The sequence below is a fragment of the Gopherus evgoodei genome, chromosome 10, assembly GCF_007399415.2.
Source record: "Gopherus evgoodei ecotype Sinaloan lineage chromosome 10, rGopEvg1_v1.p, whole genome shotgun sequence".
In the NCBI taxonomy this organism is placed as follows: Eukaryota; Metazoa; Chordata; order Testudines; family Testudinidae; genus Gopherus; species Gopherus evgoodei.
The window spans coordinates 71,065,854-71,093,779 of NC_044331.1; the positions used below are offsets into that span (position 1 = coordinate 71,065,854).

At 42.0% G+C, this 27,926-nt stretch overlaps 2 protein-coding genes across 4 annotated transcripts in view; one reads left to right on the forward strand and one right to left on the reverse strand.

The window, feature by feature from the left end:
* The window catches only part of BRI3 (brain protein I3), a 28,529-nt gene extending 12,017 nt beyond the window's left edge, over positions 1-16,512 (forward strand). The window contains exon 3 of the mRNA XM_030576972.1: positions 16,123-16,512. Within this exon, the coding sequence (XP_030432832.1) occupies positions 16,123-16,255 (133 nt within the window). The 3' untranslated portion in view covers positions 16,256-16,512. The remainder of the gene's footprint in view (positions 1-16,122) is intronic.
* A 4,832-nt stretch (positions 16,513-21,344) lies between these two features.
* BAIAP2L1 (BAR/IMD domain containing adaptor protein 2 like 1) overlaps positions 21,345-27,926 on the reverse strand; it is a 64,848-nt gene continuing 58,266 nt past the window's right edge. For 2 of the 3 annotated variants that reach the window (XM_030576971.1, XM_030576969.1), the window contains 2 exons: positions 23,040-23,080; positions 21,345-21,985 (listed from right to left, as the gene is read on the reverse strand). In XM_030576971.1, the coding sequence (XP_030432831.1) occupies positions 21,910-21,985; positions 23,040-23,080 (117 nt within the window). In that variant the 3' untranslated portion in view covers positions 21,345-21,909. The remainder of the gene's footprint in view (positions 21,986-23,039; positions 23,081-27,926) is intronic. The other variant, XM_030576970.1, reaches the window with a different exon arrangement.

The window sequence follows — 27,926 nt, forward strand, 5'->3', positions numbered from 1 at the left end:
ATTACAAACTCAGATATTTTGACTGGTAAAATATTCAGTCTAAAAGTGCCAACTGTGTGTTAAATTGTCATAACTTTTGTGTACTTGGTATCTTTGATTGCTGCAGCTCTGGCTTCTACAAGGTGTTTAAGATGTTAATGTTCTGAGACTTTTTTCTTTCAAGCTAACATTTATCAAAAAGTTAATCATTCTCATCAACCAGCCTTTGGAACTAAATTACTTCTCTGAACTGAATGAGCAGCTGTAGTGTAGCTTAAATGTGAGTCTCTGCTGTAGTATAAATAAACCTTCCCTTTTATTTTTAGGCCCGAGGAGTGGTGTCTTTTTTTTTTTTTCTTTTTTTTTTTAACCACATTAAAGCTGCTTATGCTGTAGGGCAGAAATTACTTTTGGCTAGATTAATAAATCTTCACACTGAATACAGTAACTCCCTGTAATTTTATTATCTAAGATGAAGAGTAATTTACATAAGAAACAGACTAAAATATTGGTGGTCTGTGACTCCTTTTAAAAGTAGCTTTCCCTTCTAAATGTAGTAACAGGCTAAGAAAAGACACTGCCTAGGCATGCTCCATCTATGATTAGGAGATTACATGAACTAATGAATGCCACTTCAACCTCCCTGGCCACACTATAGCAGACCTTAAGGTGGCCATCCTGCAGCAAAAAACTTCAGGACCAGACTTCAAAGAGAAACTGCTGAGCTTCAGTTCATCTGCAAATTTGACACCATCAGCTCAGGATTAAACAGAGGGTATGGCTACACTCCCAGTTTTACAGCGCTGGGAGTTACAGCTGTCTTCGTACAGCTGTGTAGGGAAAGCGCTGCAGTGTGGCCACACTGACAGCTACCAGCGCTGCAGTGTGGCCACATTTGCAGGGCTGTTGGGAGTGGTGCATTATGGGCAGCTATCCCAGCGTTCAAGTGGCTGCAACGTGCTTTTCAAAAGTGGGGGGAGAGAGAGAGAGTGTGGATTTTTGGAGCTCTCAGCTCCCTGCCTTGCAAGTTCTAAGGACTGGAACATACGCCTCACCAACCTGCAATCAATTTAAAAGTTTCAAGCCCTTCCCCCACCCCTCTTATTCACTAAATGCAAATTATGCACTCCTAAATAGCCTTCAGACCACATAAGTAGCTGCTCCAACAAGGACTCCCCCCTCCCCCTCCGCCCTGTGGCTTCTCTACTCAAGCAAACAGCTGTGAACGTTCCAAAGCAATTCCCCTGCCTCTTCTCGAGCAAACAGGCGCTGTTTGTTTTAGATAAGCAGCTCCAGGGAGCCCGGTCTTCCAGTTTGTTGTGAACAGGCATTCTGGGATACCTCCTAATACCCTGGAGGCCAATTGGTGGCCACACTTGACGAGCAGTGCTGCATTACCAGCGCTGCAATTGTTATACCCCAAGCAGACCAGGTGTACAGCCAGTGCTGCAGCCAGGGAGTTGCAGCGCTGGATGTGCCTTGCAGGTGTGGAAAGTTACTAAGTTGCAGCGCTGTAAACCCACCACCAGCACTGCAACTCTCCAGTGTAGCCATGGCCAGAGACTGTGAATGGCTTGCCAACTACAAAACCAGTTTCTCCTCCCTTGGTTTTCACACTTCAACTGCTAGAACAGGGCCTCATCCTCCCTGATTGAACTAACCTTGTTATCTCTAGCTTGCTTCTTGCTTGCATATATATACCTGCCCCTGGAAATTTCCACTATATGCATCCGATGAAGTGGGTATTCACCCACGAAAGCTCATGCTCCAAAACGTCTGTTAGTCTATAAGGTGCCACAGGATTCTTTGCTGCCACATCAAGTGTCCATGTAGTCAGGATATCACTACAGATAAGTTTCTTTTGCGGGAATTGATCCTGAAATAATCCATGTTATGAGGAAGTTGCCCCCCTGGCATGGTACACTCCAGTATTTTCCCCAAGTGGTAAACTGCCACATGCAAATGGTTTAATTTATAATCCATGTTTCTCCTTTGTCCCTGGCACTTATATCTTGTTCTCTCACTGGCTGGTTTGTCCCTGTGTCTGATGTCTGGCATGGATCGATTAACATTTCATTCCTGATAAAAGGTTGTGCTGGGCATTTTGCACTGCCAAAAAATGTTCTCCAAATAACTTTCACGTAGGGGAGAAGGGAGCTCAAAACAACTTCTCCTTACTGTGTCAATCTGCATAGTAGCAGAATTGGACCATAGGAGCTGATTCTTAAGAAGGTTAATTGTAAGAGCTTAGACTGCAGCCATCAACTCTGAGTTTGTAGCTGTTTAGGGCTGACCAGAAATACCCTGATTGGTCCCACTTATGTATTGGATTAATTGTAGTGTCTGTTTTAAGGCTAGCTCAGAATTAGGCTGCTTATTCCCTTATAAATAAAGGTAACTGCCTATGGGTCACATAGGAGGTGGGGGAGAGAGGGAGAATAAATTTATAATTAGTAAAGTGTAGGGAACAAGGAAATGATGAAGTTTCCTGTAACGAAACAGGAAATACATATATACAGGATCGGGACAGTGACTGTATGTGAATGCAAAAGATGGCATTAGTGTCATGCTAAAAATGCACAATCAGGAAATGCAAGAACCTTAAACACAGTGTGTATTAGGTGCTCAAATTATATTGTATAAATTTGCAAAAGTAACCTTATTTATTGACTCCTATAATGGAGCTTGATATTTTGTTGTCCGGAGGATGTGTGCTTGTCCCCTAAAATTGAAGCATCCCAATTCAACAGTCTCTCTATCGCATATGATATACCCCTACATTTTGTAAAGTTAGCACTTGAGAAATAAGTTGCACAGTTAACTGTGGGGGGAGATAGACCACTGTTCACTGAGTCAGCTGTCTTTGACTTCAGGGTTGGTGAGTGTTTAATACTTCTATAAATCTGGCCAGATCCATGTGTAAGTACACAAGTGTCTCTAACTTCAAGCACCTAGGCTTGAAGTTTTTGGCCCTCTGTTTCTGTGTTCCCTCTTTCCCCTTCCCTGTAAGCAAGCTTTGTCCAACTAGCTATGGGATGCCTGTCTTAATATTTGACACATTAGCTGACTCTCCTCCCGAAAGATGTTCCTTCCAGCCTTGTGTATGTGACAATTACCACATCCTTTACTGGTTGTAATTAAGGAACTGGAACAGAATCTGATTACAGTGGGAGTCAAAGTGGACTGGACCCAGGGCAAAAATGTAACCGTGAAAGGGCTGACATTGTACACGGACCTTTCCTCCTTTCAGGAGATTGATGCTAAAACTCAACACTTCCTTCCAAGAAACATGCTGTGGACTTCCTAATCCCCAGTCATAGCCCATTAAGCAATAAGCACATGCAGTTTCTCTCAGTTGTGTCATGTCTCATAGACACTGTTTCTTAAAGCTGACTGCTGATGGCTGTGCTGGTGTAGACCTGATATTGGCATTTTAACTACAGCACGCCAACCTGCCCACAGCCAGTCTGGCCAACGCTCAGTTAAAATAAAATGTCTGTCTCTTGTCTATTGTAAAGCTGTTGGTACTGCAGTGGTGGGAAATCTTAAGTCTCATATAGACAAGGCCCTGTTTTAATTTTATATATAAATTTTAATTAAACAAATCTGCTGCAAAGTGCAGGAGGCTGCATTCTACTGCTGTTGAGCAACACCCTCCATGACTTCAGTTAAGCTGCAGCAGGCCAGTTCTATAGCACTCCAAGTGCAGCAATTGTATTTGTTAATTACTCTATTTTAAACTTCCTGCTTACAATAAAAGGGCCTAGTCTATGTCCCTCTTACTGTTCCCCCCCACCTCCCATATCCCAGATGAAAGCACAAGGTCCAAATGGTTCTTTAGAGTGACTTCTTAGAGATGTCTGGTCCACCTGGAATGCACTCTTGGTGTGGATGTGCACCAGATGATTCTTTTGCCTAGCAGTGTCTGTTGGGGTTGTGCCTGTGTCCTAAGTATCTTCATAACTTCACTCTTCTCCCTGCTCCCCGATGGAACAAAGGGCAGAGAACAGGCCCAATCGTCCCTCAGTTCATAGGCACCGACTCCGTGGGGAAAAAAATCGGTGAATGCTTAGCACCCATCGGAAGCCCCCCCTCCCCCTCCAGGTGCACCATGTGCCTGCTTTTTCCCCCTGGCTCCCAGTGCTTGTCGCGAATCAGCTGTTTCACATGACAGGTGCGGGGAGGAGGGGGAACACAGTGTGTTCGGGGAAGAGGCAGGTCTAGGGCGGGGATTTGGGGAGGGGTCCAATGGGGGGGACGGGGTGGAGTTGGGGCAGGGCCAGGGGGTGCAAGCACCCACTGGTGCTGAAGAAAGTTGGTGCCTGTGTCTCAGTTCTTCTGGGATTCTGTATTGGCAAAGGAGTCTGACGCAGTATTAGTGAGGAGGAAGGCTGGGTAGTAGAATCCATGTGGATGACCTTATCTCTAAGAGCCACACTTGCTCTAAGGGAAGCAACCTTACTTTCCTCTTCTAATGATTGTCCTCGTGGATTCTGCACTGCTGATTTAACAAGCAGTTGTCTGTTTGCTTGGAGGTGAATAGTAGGAGTTCTAATTTACACAATAGCTGCAGGACAGCCTTACCAAAATGGCCATCTGATCTAGAAGCCTCTACCAAAGAACAATGTCTTGTAAGTGTGTGGACTGAACTCCACAAGCTGTTCTCCTAATTTCAGAAATAGGGATATTCTCAAGCAGACAACGAAGGCTGCCTGAGCTCTAATGAATGAGCTTTAACATGGCTAGGTGGCTGTAACTTGGCTAGCTCAAACATGTTCTTTTGATGATCTCTGTGAGCATATTGCCTTACCTTTAACCCTATCAACAAAGACCACAAACAGAGGCTCTAGGTGTGCTCCTGAATGATTGTTCTGTTGATGTAGTAAGGACACTGTCATATTACCTTAACTGCATGAAGTTTAGCTTCCCACGGAGTTGAGTGAGGCTTGGGGAAGAAAACTGGGAGATGAAAAAATTGGTTCATGTGGAACTTGGAAACAACTTGGGGCAATAACCTAGATCAGGCCTGACCATGACCCACTCCTTATGAAACACAGGATAAGGGGAGCTCTCTACCTCTCTTCCCCCTCCGCCCCCCCACCCCCGGTCTGAATCTTTAACCTTGCAGCTGCTGAAAGGGACCTTCAACCCTGTTAACACTATACTGAGGTTCCAAGAAAGAAGGGGCTCCCAAACTGGAGAGGGGGTGGAGAAGGGAGAGACATGAATGAGTGAGTCCCTTAAATAATCTAGCCACAGTAGGGTGAAAACATAGTGTGGCCTGGGATAGGTGAGTAATGTGCAGATATCGCTGCTAGATACTGTATGGAACTAATAAAGGCTAGATTGTTGCATAGTCCAATATTATTGCAGTTGATAAGAGCAACAGATGGTGCTGAGATGCCCAAATAGAAAATGTTTTCTTTCAGCTTTCTAAGTCAGTCTAGTTGAGGCTTTCCTGCTTTAGAGCAGAATGTTCTGAACTTCAGCTGAACACCTTCTTTTTGCATCCAGGCTGTCAGATGCAACAATGCTGAGGCTGGTCTAGGATCTGACTGTTCTTTGAGATTGTTGGGCAGAGTAGGCAAAGTGATCGGGGGCTGTGTTGAGAGTTTAGCAGCCAGGGCTCCAGGGATTGCCAAGGAGTCAGAGGTTGGAAGCCCACACTTGCTGAAGGCCTTGGTTCACTGGGACAGGAGGGAGGATTGAGCCTTAGCTATGTCTGTCTTCTTAGCACCCAAGCAAGCTTTCATGCAGTGCTTCTGAGTCTGCTTGGAAAAAGAGGGGCTGACAGAGCAATGGCCAGGGATTTGCCCTTCACCTGAACAAAAAAGCACACAGCATGCCCCTTGAGAGGCATGTTTTAAATCTAGCTTCTGCCACAAAGGTGTGAGTCCTGCTACTTTCTGGGAAGGGCAGGGGCAGGATTCTAAACATACTAATGAACTATGGAAAATTATAAAAAATTAAAAACCCAAATGGAAAACTAAATTGGTGACACTGAGGGCAGGCCTACACTTATAGCTGTGCTGCTGCAGCCTTTTACGCATTAGTGAAGCCACTACCTATGCTGACGAGGATTTCCACCTCCACGAGAGACAGTAGCTATGTCGAGGGGAGATACTCTCCTGTCGACATAGTGCCGCCTACACAGGGGGGTGAGGTCCATGTAACTACATTGTGGATTTTTCACAGCCCTGAGTGACTTAACTATACAGATGTAAGTTTGCAGTGCAGACCTGGCCTGAGTTGTAGAGAAGCAGGCAGATGCTGCAATGGCTTGGTCCCATTGCTATGGGAAGTAAGAAGGAACTGAGGGATGGCTGCACCTGCACTGCACTTGGTTTAGGGCAGCAAGTGTAGCCTCACTAGATGCTGCAGGCTAAAAGATTGACGTGGCACATATGCACCAAGAGTGGAATCTGTGTGGGCTGCCACTTGTGGGACCACCTTTCCTTCTCACACTGTTCCTAGGGAGGAATTGCACGTAGGGGCGTGATGCTAGGAATGCTCCAAATATTACTACCACCATTACCTCTACTGTGGACACTTTTTTTTTTACTGTGACCTGAGTCAGTCAGCTCCTATGTCATGGGTGCTTTCCAGGTGCTGATGTTGAATAACTCAAATGTTCTTGACATTTTGCCACTTAGGCAGCATTTAGTGTGGCCTAACACCTAAAATGCCCCTGGGTTGTAATGCAGTTTGTGGAGGTGAAGTGAGGGGGAATGGCTTTTTCCTAAGCTACTCAGAAACTAAACTTCAGTAGACACTGTCGGCAACAGAAGAATTGTCTGTGAACTCTGCATTTTTGTTTTTTTTAGCTCCCCCTCTTCCTTCATTCCATTAGTTTAACTTATACAATAGGTACTTGTGATTGCCCTTTATCATTAGTGAAACCACACAGTTCAGCACTGGCTCCTTGCCTGTCAAAGAACACTTTGACGCTACATCAAGGCCACTCCTTTTGGCTTACTTTGTGCAGGGGAGTCCAAGAGGACACGCCTTGTTAAATCAGGTAGGTGCAGTTGCTAAACCTAGATTATAATTTCAACCGATTTAGTGAAACTGACCAATTTACTGTTTCCTAAATCTGCAAGTTCAAGGCTCTCTGGCTGAGATTTTCGGAAGTGATGTCTATATATAAATTAAAATTTTTGGATGCTTGAAGAGAACACTCTATATTAAAGCCAGGCACTAGAACTGAAAATCCTCTTTTCATTCTCTGCTGCTGACATAAGCAGAAAACTAATTACAGAAATAAAAGCACTAAACCAAAGGCAGATTATAAACCAAAAAGCACATCTAGTGTTGGAGAAAGTGCAACTCTAATGTGGCCCACCCCAGGGACAATGTATCTGGGCTGGGTGGAAAACCGCAGCAGAAAGGTCCCAGGCAGTCCTATGACAAGTTGATAATAGGGGTAAGAACAGGAATCACGTTCTGAGCATCTGGATTTTTCCAATAGGTCAGAAGCAGAAACCGTTGTTGTGCCAGTCATAGATTAATTGATACATCTGAGACTTACTCCTGTAACTTGTGAAACAAGCACATGGGTCTCTAAGGCCTTGGCTACACCTGCGAGTTACAGCACAATAAAGCATCCCCAGCGCCCTAGCTCACTCCCCATCCACACTGGAAGGCACGTAGAGTGCTCTGATTCCACAGCTACAGCGCTGCTGGTACTCCACCTCTGTGAGTAGAATAACATTTGCTGTGTCCCTGCTGGAGTGCCACGGTGCCAGTGTGAAAGAGGGGTTGCATTACTGCGCTCTGATTGGCCTCTAGAAACGTCCCATAATCCCCTTAAATCAAGTGGCCACTCTTGTCAATGTTGTTGTGAAATTGGCTGCAGGAATGTGGAAATGCCCTTTCAAAGCTCCATTTCAGCTCAGAGAGAGGTGAGGAGGAGTGGGGGGTCTGAACTTACAAGACAGCATGCTGACACACTCTCAGCCCCACCCAACCCCCCACATACATACAACGCACTCCCTGTCACACTCCACCCCCCATTTTAAAAGCACATTGCAGTCACTTGCATGCTGGGATAGCAGCCTATAATGCACCGCTCCCAATGTCTCTGCAAGTGCCGCAAATGTGGCCATGCCAATGTGCTTGAAGCTGTCAGTGTGTATAGATTGTAGCACTTTCCCTACTGTGCTATAGGAAAGCAGCTTTAACTCACAGCGCTCTACGTCTGCAAGTGTAGCCATGCCCTAAGATAATACGCCCTGTGTGCATCTGAGCTTTTTAATCAGCATCTCCCAAGCTGAAGTGTTAGTGATGAAAGACCTAGTTGATTGCACATGCAAAACTGAATATTTTCTTCCTTGGTAATGTATGTGTCTGTCTCTCTCTCTCTCTCTCTCTCTTTCATGTCCCACAATGGTGGTAAAGCTGTGTGCCAGCATTCATGCCTTCTTTTTTTTTTGTGGTCAGAACCCCAAGTGATCAAAGTCAATAGTCTTTTGCATGTGACCTGTAATCCTCTTCTTTCTGTATTTTGTGTGTGTGCTTCCACATCCTCTTCCCAGAGCAGATCTGTGACCATTTCAGGGAGTGTGCAGGCAGTTATGGGAACCAGACATACCAAGAGCTTTACAGTTGCATGAAGCAATAGCTTATTTGAATGTGGCTGGCTTCACTGCTGACTGTACTAGCAGCTATGGACTAATTGCAGGATCACGTTGCTGTTGGGCTGGGGAGAATGGTGTGTGCTCCTGGATGCTCTTTCAGGGCCTAGTGAAAGACACTCTGATCTGTGTTATGTACTGGAGGGAGAAAGGACTTCTTTCTAGCTTGACTTTTTATTCAAGAAGTGATACTTGAAATCTGTCTCTCTTCATTGCACATTTTCCTGGCTATTTCTGGCCTGACTAGATAATACTAATTACGTTCCTTAGTAAAGTGCTCAGGGATGGATGGATACAAGTTCCAAACATCATTTGTCCCCATGTTAAAGAGAAAACGAAGCACCTCGCCTGTGTCCAAGGTCACACTGAGTGAGTGGCAGATCTGGAAATGGGAAACCAGATTTCCTGGAGGTAGGGCAGCATTCATGAGGCTGACTCCTACCAAAGAGCTATAGAAGAGGCTATTCCATAGTATGCTTCAGGGGCAACAGGAGGCTTTGGTGTCCAGCAGTATAGATCTGAATGTTACCAGCCATGAAAGGAAATGGATGTGTTTTTTGCATGGTGTGGGCCTGGGCATCCTTGAATTGCTTTCAGAGCTTCCAATTATACAATTGGGTCAACCTGTCATGAGGAGGACATCTTTTTATTAAACTCTGCTTTGTCTAGTATGGATTCTATCTCTTCTGTGAGGTAGGATGAGCTTTCACAGTGGGATGATGCACAGAGATTGGAGGTTGGACATAGGCAAGCAGAATTAAGTGGTTCCTAATGTGACTTGGTGTATTCCGTTGTTTGAAGGAAATCAAGAGACCATTCTAGAGGTCATAATGGCTTGTGAGAGCTCCTTCAGCCTGGCTGTCTATGTATGACTTGTGCTCTACTTTCCAGTCTTCATACTTAATCTCTGTGTCTGATCTGGGGGTGCATCTGGGAGGGGTTAGCAGGCCACTGGATTGCAAAGCTTTAGTGGTTGTAGTGTTTTAGACTGTCCAGTGTGATGTGATACTTCCCCTAGCATCTTGCCAGCTCACTTGGCCTCTGAACTTTTGGGAATGGGGATCCTGGTTGGTCTTGTTTCCAAATCGGAGCAATGAACTCTAATTTCTGTTGTAAAAGTTGGTTGTCAGTCTGGGACAGGGAACAGATACTTGCCCTTCTCCCACTCCCAGCAGTCTAGGACCAGTATGAAGATGAATTGCAGCTGTGTGAATGGGGGTGGAGCAGGGGTGGGCAAATGGTTTTTGCCCGAGGGCCACATCTGGGTATGGAAATTGTATGGCAGGCCATGAAAGCTCATGAAATTGGGGGGGGGGTGGGAGGAGGTGAGGGGTGCAGGCTCTGGGTTGGGGCCAGAAATGGTGAGTTGAAGGTACGGGACGGGGACGGGACATGCTGCTGCTTCCAGGAGCTGCACAAGAGGGGGGATGTGCTGCTGCTTCCGGTAGCTGCATGAAGCCCCGGTACACACAGAGCAGCGCAGCGCAAGTCCCCGACCCCACTCCCTGGCTGGAGCGCCGGAGTGGGGCAAACTCTAGAACCTGCGCCCTGCCAGGAGCCCGAGGGCCAGGTTAAAACATCTGACGGGCCACACGTGGGCTGTAAGTTGTCCACCCCTGGGCTGGAGACTACTTGGATTAACCCCATGGTTTGTGTAGTGGGTATGAGGGCTTGAGCCTGTATTATTAATTAACCAAACAAGCGTTCAGTTTTCTAGGATGATAGTTTAAGTTCTAGGTTCAAAAGAATACTTTAATGGCTCTTCCAGCCATAATTTAGGTGGCTGTACAACATGGTGGATTAATGCTTAACCTTTGTCTGAAGATTCTGAATTGATTCTCTCTCACCTTTTTGCATCTAAAGCTGGAGGAATATGCTGGGATGGTGTAGCTGACTTTTAGGCTTGAGGTGTGCTAGGATGGGCCAAAGGAAGACTAAGAATACCCAGTAAGAACCCAATCCCTATTTTTCCTTTGGAATTTTGCTGTAGTTTGGAAGAGTGTAAATGTATTGGAAAGAAATTTGGACACTAATTCCTCTTTGTGCCATTTGGAAATCTTCCCCTAAAGGAATTATGTACAATACAACTGTTACCTTAAGAAAAATAACTTCAGTACTGCTTTTAACTGTGAGATCCTCTTGTTTAACTTTTCACCAGGCTGGAAGATCACATGTCTTAAATGGCAAATCTAGATTTGTGGTGTGTGTGTTTGTGCAAACACCAAAAAAAATCTTGAAAAACATCCTTGTCAATCAGCTGACTACTTAGGAACTAAATACTGAAATCTCATGTAGTCATGTGCTATTTACTAAGAATATTTTCATTAGGACTGAATTGCAAGGACTGTAGGATTTAAAGAGTGGCAAGGTAGAGGAAAAAATCAATAAAAATTGCAACAAAGTGCACATGGTCCTGTGGCAGGATCAATTAAAAATAACTTTGATTTAAAATTTGAAAAACCATTTTAAACTAGAATTGGACATTGCTAAATTGGATGTTGAGTACTCATTTCTTTAGTTTCCTGTGAGGTGGGAGGGTCCCAGACTTCAGGCTGCAGTCTAAGTCTGAACAGCTACACTGCAGTTAAGTAGTCCTGAGCCCAAGTCAGCTGACATAGGCCAGCTGTGGGTTTTTAATTGCAGTGTAGACATTCCTAAGGGCACATCTGCACAGTGACAGTCATGAAAGTTAAAGCCAATCACTTAAGCCTGCTTGATAATCTCACCTTTCAGTACCTAAACAGGGGTTCAGGAGCCCAATTTTATGCCAGTATTTTTGCATATTTTATCCTGTGCATTTGGGGAAAAAAGTTCACTAACTAATTTTGAATGGTTTAACTTTTTTCATTAATACTGAAGCAACTTGCTTTTGAAGTGACAGATTTTATGGCACTAAATTTTTTTTAACAAAAGTACAATTTGTACCTGATGCCATAAATATACATATGTTTAACTAAGCAGGTAAATAGTCCAGTTTGAAATCAATTGAACTATTCCTCTGAATAAAGTTAAATATCTGCTTGAGGCCTCAGTGGGTTGGTAGTAAAGTTAAGAATGTGTACAATAAGTGTTTATAATGTCAGAACTTTTAACTTGCTACACTTTTTTTGTTTTTGTTTTATGTATAATAGTCTGGTAAATTAAAATAAGGTCCTACTAGTGGTACTTGCATTTAAAAAAATGTATAATGAATTAAAGTTGTCATAACACACTTTCAAATTAACTTTACAAAGCCTCAACTTGATTTAAAATTTAAAACTTTGATTTAAAAAAAAAATTTTAAATCTCTTCACAGTGTTGCATAATATGCTAAGCTGTGATGTGTTTAATGCTTTATTTACATATGTGAACCATAAACCTTAAACCTCCCTAAAACAGAGGGAAAGAGCATCTAACTTAGCTTTCTGATACTGTGCAATTTCATTTTGTTTGGGAAGACCTTTTTAGGAATGACAGCAGGACTGCTCGCACTGACCTGATAATTTTGCATAAATTATCATCTTGGATGTTGTTTTTATAGCTGATTACATAGGTTAGTGGACACTGGTGCCTTGTTAGCTATAAAAGTAACAGTTTAAAGCCAAACTCTAATGAAACTGTGCACTGAACAAATAAACACCTGGCACAAGCTGCTTAATCAACATATTACAGCAGAATTTTGATAGTATCTGCTCTAAATGAAATGTGACAGTGCACATGCTGTTTTTTAATAAAACCTCTGATTATACAGAGATTTGAGCATGTGCATAACTTTACGCCCCACTACTCATGTGTATGTAAGTCTTTGCAGGAGCAGGGCCTACACTTTTGTTTCTCATTTTAGTTTCCTTGCATTTGTGATTGTACCTGAGCCACATCTTGAACTCTTCTCTAGTATAACTGTTACACTTTCTCTGGCTGTGTTATGGCAATGTCTAATCCATATCTTTAAACCAGCGCAGTTTGGTTAAGAGTCTGGCATGCAGGCATGCTTCCCACCCACACTTCCACTCCATCCCATCCTGCCCCACCCTGCTAATGTCACTTACCTTGAATTAACCATCGTGGATCAATTGCACTACTCTTCATTGGAGTGTGGCTAAGATATTGGACTGGGACTGGGTAGATGGAGGCTCAATTCTATGGCTCTGCCATGAACTTACTGTTTGACCTGGAGCAAGTTACTTAAGGGGAGGTTTTTCAAAGGTGCAAATGGCAGTTAAGAACATAACTACCATTTTGTGCCTGAAAAATCTCCTTCTTAATCTCTGCCTCAGTTCCTGATCTGTAAAATGGGGATATCTCCCTTCTCACACCCCTTGTCTGTGTATTCTGAGCTCTCTGGGCGGAATTCTATATGCATACAGGGCCTGCCAGAATGAGGCCCCCAGAGTAGTACATTCCTGACCAACACATGGGTAAATTCTAGTCTTGCTTCTGAGGTACTGTTGCGTAAATGGAAAACCATGTAATAAGTACACCCTATCCTGGAAATCATTTGCCTGCTGCAATACCTATGAATTTTTTCAGCTATTGATGGTTAGGTTGAGGGATAGATGACAATACTGGACTCTAACAAAATACAAATGTATGGATTTGATTGCTTCCATGCTGTTTGTCACCACCTCTAAGCTCTCTAGAGGAGGAATCATGCCCTTTTATATACTTCCTAGCACTGTAGGGCCCTGATCAGGTTGGATGTTGGAGAGATGCTCTAGTAGTTTTAAAAGGAATTTATTTTGGGAGAGTTCTAGGGCCTGTTAGATACAGATCAGACTAGAAGATCACTGGTCCCTTCTGGCCTTGGAGTCTGGGAGTCTATGGGCTCTACTGCAATATAAATATTTAATTACACACAAACTACATCGAAAGAGTATTAAGGTTGCAAAGTCAAGCCCCCATAAACTAGGAAATGCCAGAACTGAGACTGTCTGTGCAAACTTAACCTGGTCTCTTTGTGCTCCTGCATTATGATCGATTTTGTTAATTAGATGACATCCTGCTTTTTTCCACCGGACCCCACTTCATTCAGTGCCAGGGGCAGCTCCAGACCCCAGCATGCCAAGCGCATGCTTTGAGCGGCATGCTGCGGGGGGGCACTCCGCCGGGAGGGCGGCAGGTGGCTCCAATGGATCTCCTCCAGGCGTGCCTGCGGGGGGTCCGCCGGAGCCGCGGGACCGGCAACCGGTAGAGCGTCTCCTGCGGCATGCCACCGTGCTTGGGGCGGCAAATGTCTAGAGCCGCCCCGTTCAGTGCACAGGATGGACATTGTTGACATAATGAGCAGCTAGTCAATATTTTTTCCCCTTATTCAGTGGATGGCCCCATGCCTTGTTTATTGCACTCGATTCAAACTTCTTCAGAAGACAGAATTAATTTTCCTCATGGATTTCTTTCCATGGTGCTCACCACTGTTACCTGAGTACTTCATGAACTTTTTTTCACAAATGTCTGTTAGATGAGGGGGTTTTAATCCCCATTTTATAGATAATCTTTCCGTGCCTCAGTTTCCTAAGGTCAAACACTTCCAGTAACTTTGTGTGAGACACCTAGAACTTGATTTTTTTTTTTCAGTGTACTTAACATTATAGAGCCAGGGTTTCTCAGCCTTTTTCTTTCTGAGCTTCCTCCTTTCCCCTACTATAAAAACTCCATGGCCTGCTTGTGCCACAATGGCTTTTCTGCATATAAAAGCCAGGGTCAGCATTAGGGGGTAGCAAGCAGGACAATTTCTCAGGGGCCCCTGCCAAGCTAAGTTGATCAAGCTTTGTCTTCAGCACCAGGTGGTAGGGCTTTGGTTTTATGACCCAAGCCCTAACATGTCTAATACTGGTCCTGCTTGGCAGACCCCCTGAAACCTGCTCTTGGCCCCTCGGGGGCCTTGGACCCCTGGTTGAGAACCACAGTTATAGAGCACTTTATAGACCCAGGCACAGCTCTCCTTAACTTCCAGCTGCAGCTGTAAGTGCTTAGCACTTGAGAGGCTACGGTCTGAATTGTTCAAGTCCAGCACTGAAGTTTGGTTTAAGTGACTTGTCCAGCATCACACAGGTATGCTGTGGTAGAGAGCAAGTTGCATGCTGACCTGGAGTCTAACCATCAGAATACACTCTTCTCTTCTGCGATCACCTGCCTTCTTCACTACACACCTTCCAACTTCCTCAGTAAATGAGGCAGGGAGTCTTTGGACAACCACCTCCTTCACACAACAGATACATCCCCAGAACAGATGTCCTGTGCACTGAAGGAGGCTGGGGTCCTGTGGAAAAAAGTGTGATGTAATTGGACTATTTCAGTGCATACTGATAGGAAGCCCAAATGACAGTTACACAAACCTTGATGCTGACATTTCTTAACTTTAAGTGCTTGAGGTTCGTTTTCCTCCCACCCCCGCCACCTTACATTTTTGTATACACAACTACATTCAACTCCCTAGCTCTGAAGCAAACTGGAAAAAAACAAATTCCATTGTATTGCACCATATTGACACACAATTCATCCATCATTGGGGTTGGAAGCTTTAGATCCACCTCACAGACCTCTGCCAATGGAGCAAATGGAGTAACTGATAACAGTAGTAGGTTGCCATTTCTTTGTGGAACAGTCCTGGAGGGGGATAAGATACTTTGCCAGTGGCTTTTACAGATATTTGCTAACAGCAGAGGAATGGTAAGACTTGGGAATCTTGGCTTCCATACAGAGTGTGTTGTTGTAGGTATAGACTCTTCTGTCCATTTTCCCTGAAACTAGACCCCTTTTTTTTTTTTTGACCTGTCCCATCTTTTCCCTGTCTCTGGCTCTTTGCCCAGCCAGTCCAGTTCTCCACCTGCATCCATGTTCCTTAATCTGTATTCATTTCCCAGTCCACTCCATTTTCCTTCTTGGCTCTAATTTCACTCTCTTCTCCTTCAGTTCCCAGTCTGCCATTTTCCTTCCTTGGCTCCAAGCCCTGTCAGCCTCCAGTTCTAGTGTTCCCCCCGATTCCTTGTTCCAGTCTTCTGCATCCTCCCACCCCGGTGTGGCAATTGCAGGCATCCTGAAGGACAAGGAAACAGCTGCTTAGACCTAGACTGGAGCATGCCCAGTGTGGACAGAGTATTTGGGGACTGTAGCTGCAAAGGTCTAGCAAGTTTCTACTAAGCATGTGCACACTGCAGTCCGCCCCCCCCCCCTTCAAGGGTTGATAACTTGGTCAAAATTGGGCAGATTTTCAAGAGGCTGGCAATAGGCATGTAGGCAAACCAGTGCTAAATGTCAGGTTCTACTCCAAAACATGAGAATACTATAGCTTCTCAAAGAAAAGGTCCTCCAGAATTTAACATGGGACAACTTTATTTTTCCTTAGTCTTGTTCTCAGGAACAGATATCTGGCATGTAAAATTTCAACCCAGAGAGTTAATTTGGCAAACTTATAAGCAACTGAAAACACTTATTATGAACTGTGGGAAAACTTTAACAGGAAGAGCTGCCAGCCTTGCCTACAGTGTCAGCAGGCATTTTGTGACTTAACTCTTTTTCTTTCCTCCTACAGAGTTGGTGTATTGGAGGACACCTTCACCTGTCTTGGTGTCTTGTGTGCCATCGTATTCTTTCCAATTGGAATTCTGTTTTGTCTTGCTCTGAGGCAACGAAGATGTCCTAACTGTGGGGCAACTTTTGGTTAAGGGATCAACCCAAACAGGCTTATCGAGGCCACATCTATTGTAGTACTTGTTTCTAATGTAAATGTCATGTACAATCATTTTATTTGATTATGCTTCAGACCTGTTTTGTAAAGTGTGATGAAATTATAGTCTTGCATGTGATAAACTTAATCAGTTTTATTAGCATGTGCATTGCAAAACATGAAAACCCACCTTGTTTCCATGTCTAATGGCATCTTTAAACTTAAATAAAACTGCTTCTCTTTTTGCAATCTTCACAATTTGTGGCAAGGCTGAATCTTGTATCTCAATATTCTTTCATGTCAGCTGGTTCTGTGTATGCACGCTTTCACCATGTACCTTTTTGTTTAAAAAAAGTTAAACCATAAACTGTGTGTGCATACAATCATACTAGTTGCAGCATTGTGAAATTCCAGAGGTTTAGGTTTAAAGTAAGAAATCTAGAAAGTAGCGATTCTAACCACAGAAGTGATCTATTGTTATGGAGACAATTGGGACTGAGGACCAGTGCTGGTCAACTTTTTTTTTTTTTTTTTTTCCTTTCCTCAAATTTTGACAAAAGTTGAGGGAAAGACTAATTCTCATGTCAACTTCGTGCATTTTTTGACCAACTATAGAGCTGGTCCAAACTTCTTGAAGTCTCAGATCCATGTTTTTGAAATTGTTTGTTTGGACTAGCTCTGACCACAGGATACAGCAGTACTAGAAACTTATTTCAGGAAGGTAAGATGTGTAGCACAAGTTGGAAAATCCTGGGCAAGGTCAAGACACCATAAAAATATGCTGCTGAACCTTTTTTACTTCAAAGACCTGAACTCTCTTAGAATACTTTACAAGAAGTAGAAAAAAGATGAGACCACAAAATAGCAACTGAAGGATGACAAAAAGTCTTAGACATGAGTAACAGAATGGATATTCACAAATATTGAGGTAGAGATAATGGATCTATTTACTGCTGTATGGTATGAAATTAATGGCACTACTTTTCAGAAATACATAACCTAACCTGTCTAAATCATTAAGAAGACATATATTGTCAGAGTTCTGTTATGGTACTTTCCCACAGAGACTCCATGTTGATGACGTACCCTAAAGCATTAAAGCTAATGAACTTGCTTGTAGTACAGAATTCCCCTTCTCCCCCCCTCTCTCACCCCCCAGTGAGGCAGTACCAGAAGACATGAGGCAAGTGTAGCCATGACTATGACTACTTTAGTAGCCATGACTATCTATACCGTGTGTGTGTGTGTGTACATATATATAATTTATATAATATATAATTTTTACACTTTTCTAAAAAGAAAGTAGTAACTTGCCTCTTCCTTATTGCAATAGAATCCACAGAGGAAGATCAGACATGACAATGCAACCATGAAGATGTAAAAGCTTGTCTGGCATGATCTGACCTATTTTAATCTCTGAAAAATGGTTGTTTGAGCCAATATAAAGTGCTTTCAAGTTACAATCTTGCAATTCTCATTGGCTTGCTAAGCGAGACTGGCAGGTTGGGGCAATAAACATAAGGTAACAAAGTGGAAAAAACATCTGGTCTTGTTCAGTAACCTCACTGATGAAATAAAAATTCTCAGTCATATCCAAGTGCCTGATTCAAAGCCCCTTGAAGTCCAATGGCAATGCTCCAACTGATTTCAATTGTCATCTAAGTTCAGTGGGGAGGAGTAACAGACAGAATAATACCCAGGAAACAAGACACATTAGAAACATGAGTGGAAAGTAACAAATCAGATTAAATTTAGCTTGTATTTTTCTTAAGGTGGGGAAGAATAATCAAAGAATGAGAAGAGAAAACCTGTAAAGAAATGCAGAGATAGCAAAAAGTCAGACCTAGGTATGATATTAGTAGCATTGCAATTTTGGGGCTGCAGAGGCACATCATGAAGTCCCTCTGACAGTACTTTAATATTAAATTGTGAGTTCATCATAGCTAAACATGCAGGTCACGGGGTTGAGGAGAAGTAATAAAATCAGAGCCAGAGCCTCATTTTAATCTTCCCTGAATGTCAGATGTACTTTGGCTAAGAAATGGGAGAAGAATTACAACTATAAAAAATAAAAACACATTAAGAATTACTAATAGAGGTACTGCTGTTTTGTAGAAGGAGGTCTTTTGTAGAGTAATGGGCTAAACAGTTTGACAGAATAGAGACATCTCTTTGAGGTGCAGGTAGAGGACACAGCTACTCTGGACACTAAGCTAGGGGGCTCTCTCACAGCCTGGCAAGGAACTAGGACTTACACCAAAATCTTCTAGGCCCTTGTCTCGGGGTCCAAATTTATTTGAACACAAAACTCAAAGTAATGTACAACAAAGCTATTTCTCTGACCAAACCAGGCTTCAGAGCCTCTGAGGCGTTCTTTTTGCACCTCTCTGCCATGGAAAAAGGAGGATTTGCCCTTTGCTTTAAACCTCTGCTGAATCATGTGATAAGCAGGCAGCCCTTAATCCTTTCCTGGTTGTTTCTTCCTGTCAGATACTGAACACAAGCCTTCACAATACTCTTAAAGTAACTACAGAAAAATCTTGCATTAGTGGGAAAGGAGTTAATGGACCAGACTTTAACAGGAGTCTTCTACGGTGATGTATTTTCCAAGGCAGAGGTGCTAATGTCTGAATGTACTTCATCAAGCTGACTATATGATAGAGCAACTAAAGCTACCCCTACTGTGTTGCACTTGATAAAAATGTAAGCTATTTTAAAAAGTGTAGTGGCTAATTAGTACTGTATTATTTGGTGCCTGAAATCAGTAATCCCTTCAGGTGCATTCTCTTGCTTATAACATACTGTCAGTGTTCAGGCCCATGAAAGGTACTGTTGCATCCATAACTTTTTAAGACCACCAAGTATCAAAACAGATCAATGAAGCTTACGTCCATTAAATTGTTTGCCTTTTCTTTATATAATTTAACGGTGTCTGAGAAACTGACAGAGGGAATAGATATGTTCAATATTTACAAAACTATACTTTTTATAAAGTGCTCTGTACTCCACAAATTCCGAAGTGTTTCACAATGAACTAGATTCTGGTGGCAGTGATTATGCAAGCTCAAAGAGTGTTAATGCTAGCAGAGATAGCCTTTGCCAATACTCTGGGATGCAGAGTGGGAGCATTGGTCAGGACATCCATGTTAGTGCCTTCTTTTTGAAAAATTACCAACGCTATAACTCCCCACAGACGGCCACTAGAGATGATGCAGGGCCATCTTTGTACAAAAATACATTCAGTGTTTGGCAAGAGTTTGATTCTGCGACCTTCTAGGTCACAAGTGAGTGTCAGAGATAAAAGGATAAGGCTGCTTATTAACAAAGCTTTAAAACATTCATGTGGGCTAATAGTTTTTCAAGTGCTAATACATAAGTGGATTACCATGTGGTTAAGAAGTCAGACTCTGTGGTCTAATATTGCAAAACTTGGTGTAGCACAGCAGCTTTACATCTGCTGAAATATTTGCTTATTGGCTACTATTGGACAAGGTAACTAACCTGAAGAGACTGACCCCAGATCCAGTTCAGTACGGCAGTTTGTTCTTTGTTTTACCGTTCTGCCAGTTTCCCTCAGACTTTTCAAATAATTACTTAATTGTTTCATAATTAGACAGCTTTTTATTCAAATCTCTTCCCAGATCACTGTACTTGAGCTTTTCAAAGTAGAGCAAACATCCATGAGTACAAACCCAATCTTACATTTGTATAGCGCTTTTAATGCTGAAGGATTGCAAAGCACTTTACAAACCAGATACAAGAATTACTTTAACTCTGAAATTTTAGCTATTTACAGTATACAGAAATAATACATACCAATTTCTCAAAAGGAGTGACAAAACATGGTATCCGCAAGAGGAATGTAGGAAAACAAAGCAAAATGTAATACTCAAGTTAGAATTGGACCAGTAGCCTGGTGCAGATTTCCCTACTCTTGCAAAACATACAGTGGGATTTTAATGACCAAAAGTAGTCAAAACTGTGTTTTACAGATCTGGGCAATGGCACCTTGACAAGTAGGTGCTACTTAGAACTGTGGTGGATCACTGGTCAACAGAGTTAGAGTGAAACAGACCATTAGGTAGGTGGCTACAGACCTTTCAGCACCAGGGTTTTTCCTTGGTCGTTACTTCCTGGAAATGAGAAGGCTCAACTCTGCCTTGTTTAGGAGATTAGACTCGGGGGCAATAGGGTGATAGGCACAGGTGAGGATTTAGGGGCTCAAAGTATTACCATCACCATGATTAGAACTCAGTTTCCTGTGGGCAGACCACCAAGGCTGTAACATTGTTATTAAATATAACCATATAATACCCCTTTAAATACAATGTTCAGAACAATCCGCAGTGGCAGTGGGATGGACAAGATAATTAAATTTCTTCCATTTTGAATTTCTGTGACTTTAAAGGGGCACTGTCTACATAGCTGTAGGCAACACAATGTTTACTTATATTACTACCATCACTTAGGATTATTACAAATAAAATTTTAAAAATCCAATTTACTCTTTACATCTCTCTAATTATGGACAATCAAAGTAATTTGTCAGTCTGAGTGCTGTAGTGTTTGGGATACAGAAAACTGATATGGGGGGACTGTTTATTTAAAGACAACAGTTTGCACTGGAATTTGAAGAAAAATTGTGGCAATGTTTGATTTTTTTAATTTTTTTTTAATAAAACAAGTTTGACAAATTTGAGTAGACATAGTCCTTTTAAGGATAGTACTGTATTACAAATGGGTGTTTCCCCCACTTTAAATAGTTATTTCATTAGAACAATAAAACTCTTTTTCAGAGTAGAACATTACTGAACTAAAAGTCAGACTTCATATAATTTTAGTAGCTTTATGCTGACACTTCAGATCAAATTTCCATTTTAATATCAAGCAAAGCATACTACATTTGTCTAGAATCCTGTGGCACCTTATAGACTAACAGACGTTTAGGAGCATGAGCTTTCGTGGGTGAATACCCACTTCATCAGATGCATGCATCTGACGAAGTGGGTATTCACCCACGAAAGCTCATGCTCCTAAATGTCTGTTAGTCTATAAGGTGCCACAGGATTCTTTGCTGCTTTTACAGATCCAGACTAACACGGCTACCCCTCTGATACATTTGTCTAAGCTCTTAGAGGACAAATATTTATTTATTTATAACCCAAGGCATCTATCTTAAAACAATGCAATACATAATAATTTTATACAGTCAAACTTCTACTCTTAGTATTAAGGCAACAGTTGCATTGTTCCTTTTATGAAAAAATGCAGTTTTTTCTTTTATATATCTACTAAATGATATATGCAGACTTAAACACAAACTTATCCATGGTATTTTCCCTACAACAGATAATGAGCATTTTGATAAAATATTAAGTATGCTGGTAACTACAGTATTCAGACTTCTCCCATACTTTCACAACTGTCTTTCTTCCTAAAAAAGGCATATAGTGTAAAATCAAGCCAAAATTCTCAAACATTTTAACCCAGAGCAATTACCTCATTTAGAAAGCAGACAGATTGTTAAAATCAGAAATCCTCTCCAATATACTCCTACTGTACACTAATTACATTTAAATAAACAGCCTTTGTAAATCATATTGCTGAACACAGTGTTTACAGGGAGTAAAAATATTTTCATGAATATTATATTCATCGAATTATTGGTGCTGATCTGTCATTTGTTACTGTTGGTCGGAGTTTCACAGTGGTAAAAGGATTTTCTCCGCTGTGAAAAGAAATATAAAATTACTACAGGTGTAAGGGCAAGACAAAATATACGAGTAGCATGACTAAAAAGTAACTCTCATAAGCTACCATTCAATAAAGCACAAGTATGTACTTACGTATTTATGTGCTTTACTGAATAGAGATGGATTTAAGTATATGCATGAGTACTTGGTTGAATGGAGGCCATTGTCTGCATGCACTTTTTTCAGGGAGTTATTTGGATTTTTTTTCCACAGGTTGAATTTTTAGTACATAAATTTCTATCTATTCAAAATATACAAGGAATTAAATGCTGCAGTAAAACTGAATTGTGCAACAATTTAAACTAAAATTTACATTTCCTCCTCTGCACTGACCCTTATGTGAAGAATAAAATGAGTGTTTCAACTACAAGACACTTTGCAATTATTTTTCATTCTGGTTAAGTTAAAAATATTTTTTATGGGTTCACTTTGAGGGCTCTTAAGAGAGGAAACCTTTTTTCATCTGTGTAGCCCAAGGAGCTTTCACTTTCCATATCTGGGACTTTACTCCTGCTTCAACCAGTTTTAAGGATGTTCTCGTTGCTTTTTCTTTCCAATCCTTTATGTTTCCTCTGTTTGACCCCAAACTAAGAGCCTGACCCTGCTGCCTTTCATGTAATGGGAAAAATCCCATTGGCTTCATTGGGGCTAATTTCCCTTATTTTGCCACAGAAGGACCAACCCACTATGCTTGGTGGGGAGCATATGGCTACACTGCAAAGATTCTCAGGGTATGTCTACGCTACAGTTAATAACCTGTGGCTGGCAGTGCAGATGTTCAGACTTGTGCTGGAGCCTGGGCTATAGGACCCTGGACACCACAGTGTTTTTAATTGAAGTGTAGACATGCCTTCATAGGGGATCATCAGTCTGCTCCTAAGTGAAAGCCTGGTTTGTAATGTGTGCCATGCTTTTTTACTGCTGCCCAGTAGGGGAAACTGCAAAATGGACACCTATTTTCCTTTTAAGATAATAACTAACTACTACTGTATTAACCTGTTATTTTAACATATGCTAAACAAAACATACCTTAGGAAAGGTGGTTTTATAATGCCATTTATAACAGGTTTCTGCAAAGGAAAGAGAGGCTGTTACCACATCAATTCTGAAAATTGTTCAGAAAGATAAGCTACTTGCTTGCAGTCAAGAATATATTTAAACAAATTAAGTATTCCCAACATTCACTATTCCACATTATTTGGCTGCACAATGAAATACTCAGCCAATAGGAAGGGACAATAGCAGTTCAAATGCAGAGGGATATGGAGAAGAAAAAACAGTAAGACCAATGCTTGAATATCAAACGTAGAAAATAAAAAAATCAAACACATGATGGAGACCCCCAGAGATCTTCGCTGTAAAATATTACCCTTCTATTGTTTTCAAATGTAAGGTCTGCATGGGTTACCTGCATGTAATTGCTAGTTGAGCATATAGATCAAATTAAAGACACATTGGAACAAAAACATTAACCAAATAAGTAAAAGAAGATTCTAAAATAGGCTGGGAGAAATCTATTGATCTGACAGGTTAAGAATCCCAAGATGCTGTATCTATCTATCGTAGCATATTACAATTCATTCCTCTAAATTTATGAGCCTCATTACTTGCAGCAGTTATGAACATAACATACAACTTGTAAAATGCTAGTGATTACAATAAGACATCAATGCATGAATGGCTGGTCTGGACAGGCTCAGTTGTAAGAATGCAAATACATATTTTAGATGTTATTTCTATAAATAGGATGTAATCAATATATCTGCTTGATACATTGTGAAATCATGTAAAAAGTAAAGACATCACCCAATTTAATTGCAGGTTTGAAATTAAAAACACTAGGGCACCAATTCTGATCTGTTTTATACTGGTTGCACTCTAGTCTAGCTGCATTTATTTCAGTATAGCTACTGCAGAGTTGCAATGGATTGAGTTCAGAATCAGACCCTTCCGTTACTCTCTTGCACTGAAAAAAATATTTTTACATGCATCTGTGCTTTCTCCACTATCTGTAGAAGTGTGATACAATAAAAAGGAAAGGATGTGAATAGCCATATCTTTACCATTTTATTACTATTAACAGTCACATATTTAAATATGAGCCAAAAATATTACTGTCTGGTTAAAATTAATATCTGGTATTGTACATTACTTTTCCTCCTGAAATACATGTGCAGTTATGAAGTTCAGATAACTACCCAAAAGATGGCAGTGTTGCACTGCCATAATGTTATGATAATAGTCAGTTTTACAGCTGAGATAAGGAAGTGTCACTATCATAGAAGTGACATTTCAGACACATATCTGAAATGTTTTCTTGAGGCCATTAAACTAGTTTCTCTTTATACTGCCTACTAGAGAGAAAAATTATACTAAATCAACTGTATAAGTCAATCCATAAATCAGTTCAATAAATGTACACTGCAAAATAAACAATCATGTTACTTCTAACAGTTGTCAACCAAAGAATGAAACAGCAGTTCAAAGATGATGAAAAATTACAGTTTTATATTTGAACACACACACTTGGATAAAATTATAGGAATACATGATTGTCAACCAGTAAATGAGTCCTCATTTGGTTTACACTAAGCATTTCCTTTGCATAGGTATTCTAGGTGTTTAATTTTTGAAGTATACAACTGTTAGAAAGAAAATTGGAAAACCTTTGTTTTTATGTACATTCAACAAATGAACATAGTTAAATCTAGATGTATGGCTTCTAATTTCACCAGTATGGTTGAAAAGGCATTTAGGGATCCATACTCATTTAGGCCCCAATTCAGCAAGGTACTTAAGCATGTAACTAACTTTATGTGCATGAGCAGTCCCACTGAAGTCAATGAGATTGCTCACACCCTTGAAGCGTTTAAATACCTTGGTGTATCATAGCCTGAATCATGGGTTGCTTGTTATTAAACTTGCCTCCCCTCCCATCAAAATGAAGTATTTTTAAAACCTGGGCTGCTATACTAATCCTTTTAAATGTAATTGTTCTGTAAGGAATCTTTCTGCCCCATGAAGTGAAATATCAGAGGGGTGGCCATGTTATTCTGTATCCACAAAAACAACGAGGAGTCCGGTGGCACCTTAAAGACTAACAGATTTATTTGGGCATAAGCTTTCGCTGGTAAAAACCCACTTCTTCAGATGCATGGAGTGAAACTTACAGATGCAGGCATAAAGATACTGACACATGAGGAGAAAGGAGTTACCTCACAAGTGGAGAACCAGTGTTGACAGGGCCAATTCAATCAGGGTGGATGTGGTCCACTCCCAATAATTGATGAGGAGGTGTCAATATCAAGAGAGGAAAAATTGCTTTTGTAGTGAGCCAGCCACTCCCAGTCCGTAGTCAAATCCAAATTAATGGTGTTAAATTTGCAAATGAATTGTAGCTCTGCAGTTTCTCTTTGAAGTCTGTTTTTGAAGTTTTTTTTGTTGAAGTATGGCTACTTTTAAATGTTACAGAATGTCCAAGGAGATTGAAGTGTTCTCCTACTGGCTTTTGTTTGTTACCATTCCTGGTATCCAATTTGTGTCCATTTATTCTTTTATGTAGAGACTGTCCAGTTTGACCAATGTACATGGCAGAGGGGCATTGCTGGCACATGATGGCATATATCATATTAGTAGATGTGCGGGTAAATGAGCCCAATGGTGTGGCCAGGACCGGCACTAGGGGTTTTAGCGCCTTAGGCGCATGGCAATTTCGCCACCCCGCGCCTCCGGTGGAGCTGCCGCAGTCGTGGCTGTGGACGGTTGGGTGCTCCACGGTTCTGGTGGAGCTGCCGCAGTCGTGCCTGCGGGAGGTCCACCGGAGACGCATGAGCAGCCGACCGTCCGCAGGCACGACTGCAGCAGCTCCACTAGACCCGCAGGAGCAATGAACCATCCGCAGGCACGACTGCGGCAGCTCCACCAGACCTGTGGGAGCAGCAGACCGTCCGCAGCCACAACTGCGGCAGCTCCACCGGAGCCGCCTGCTGCCCCCTCTGGCAAAATGCCTTCCAACAATAATCCTGGCGCCCTAGGTGATTGCCTAGGCCGCCTAAATGAAAGCGCCAGCCCTGGGTGTGGCTCATGTGATTGGGTCCTCTGATGGTGTCGCTAGCGTAGATATGGGGACAGAGCAGGCAATGGGGTTTGTTACAGGGATTGGTTCCTGGGTTTGTGTTTCTGTGGTGTGGTGTGTGTAGTTGCTGGTAAGTATTTGCTTCAGGTTGGGGGGCTGTCTGTAAGTGAGGACTGGCCTGTCTCCCAAGGTCTGTGTGAGTGAGAGTGAGAGTTTTCATGAAGTGAAAGTAACTTTCATTGCCTCAGCTTTAAACCAAGAACACAGAAGCAAAGCCCCAATACCTAAGCCACTAAGCTATCCACTCTTTGTAAGTCAAAATACTTCAGTGAGTTAAATGGTGCTTCCAAATAAATTGCATTCAGTTGTACATTGTTCCATTTGAACACTAACCGAATAGTGCAAAACATTCTAGATCAGCCTGGTGTTACATGGAGTCTGTTTCCATGCCTTCACAGGGAAAGGGTTTTAAAAAAATTGCCAAAGAAGTGGGAGGGACAGGCAGTAAGTAAGTAACTCCACATTGTGCTCCCCTTTTCCCTGAATATGTACACGCTCCTCCGTGTGAGCGTCACTTGGTCTGCGTTTTGTGGGTTCTTTTAGGGGAAGGGGTTGGAGTAGGCAAGGGGCATAGAGCGGGCATGACTCACCACAGCTGGCTTCCCTTCTGATGTAAGTGGCAGTGATTTCTCTCTACAACTTCTATCCCTTCTGGAGTGGAAAAGGTCAGAGGCAGCAAGTGGGCACTGCAGAAATGTTGCTGTAAGGCCTTAGGGGCACCCCAGACAGAAGTGATGAAGATCACGTCCTCAGGAGCTGTGGAACTCATTTTTCCCTATGTACATTTCATATCCACAGAGCTTTCCCGTAGCGCCCCTCTCTCCTTTCTAAGAGGCTATAAACCCATCTTTTCCTCTGAGGGGAACATGCAGCTCTAACTACCCAAGGGGAACAAGCTAGAATTTTACAGGTGATTTTGCTCTTCCTCTGGGTTTTTCCATGCAATGACAGCACAGAGGCCACTATCATTATGTTTATTAATTTTTAAAAATCACCTAAAATGAATGGTCTCTAAAAGTCACAAGAGGTAAATTAACCACATGAAAAACTACAAGCACAATGCTGCTGAGACAATTTAACTGATGCAATAATTTAAGAGAACTACAGAAAGTCACCTCTTTCCCTGTCACATGGCAAAGAACTCACTGTACTGCTTGCTTAGCAACTTCCACTGTGCTAATAAATCTTTAAACTATTGCAAACGTGATTATAGTCAAAGGACATGTTGATCTAGTAGGACTCACCAGTCAGCAATAGAATCAGTGAACCAATATATAATTCTGACATTATATAATTGTTAAGGCTCATTTATTCTTCATCCAAAAATGAAAACTGCAAATGTTTCATAATGTAGGTGCTTCGTTCACATAATTATTTTGGAAGTTCCTAGATACTTTGTCAAATCTTTTTTTAAAACTTTCCCAGTATTTTTTTTAAAACACAATACTGTACTATATTTGCTTTTTTTGGTCTCTGGTGCTTCCTGATGGCATATTTTCAGTTCCAAACGAGGTGTGTGGTAGATTGATCAATTCATAACTCTCAGGTTCTACTGTAGTTGATTTACTGCCCGCCCCCAGCCTCGCCCTCCCAGCACTGTCTTCTGGTGGGGCTGCTGTTAAGTCTGTAGTACACTGACGGAGACACAGCTCCATGGAAGGGCTGGGGGTTCTGCTCCTTTCCGTGGTGCAGCAGGAGGAGGACAGAACCACCCCCCCAAGATAACATGGGATGGATCATGAGGATGGGATGGGGAGAGCGGGGGGGCCCTGGGCTGGGGC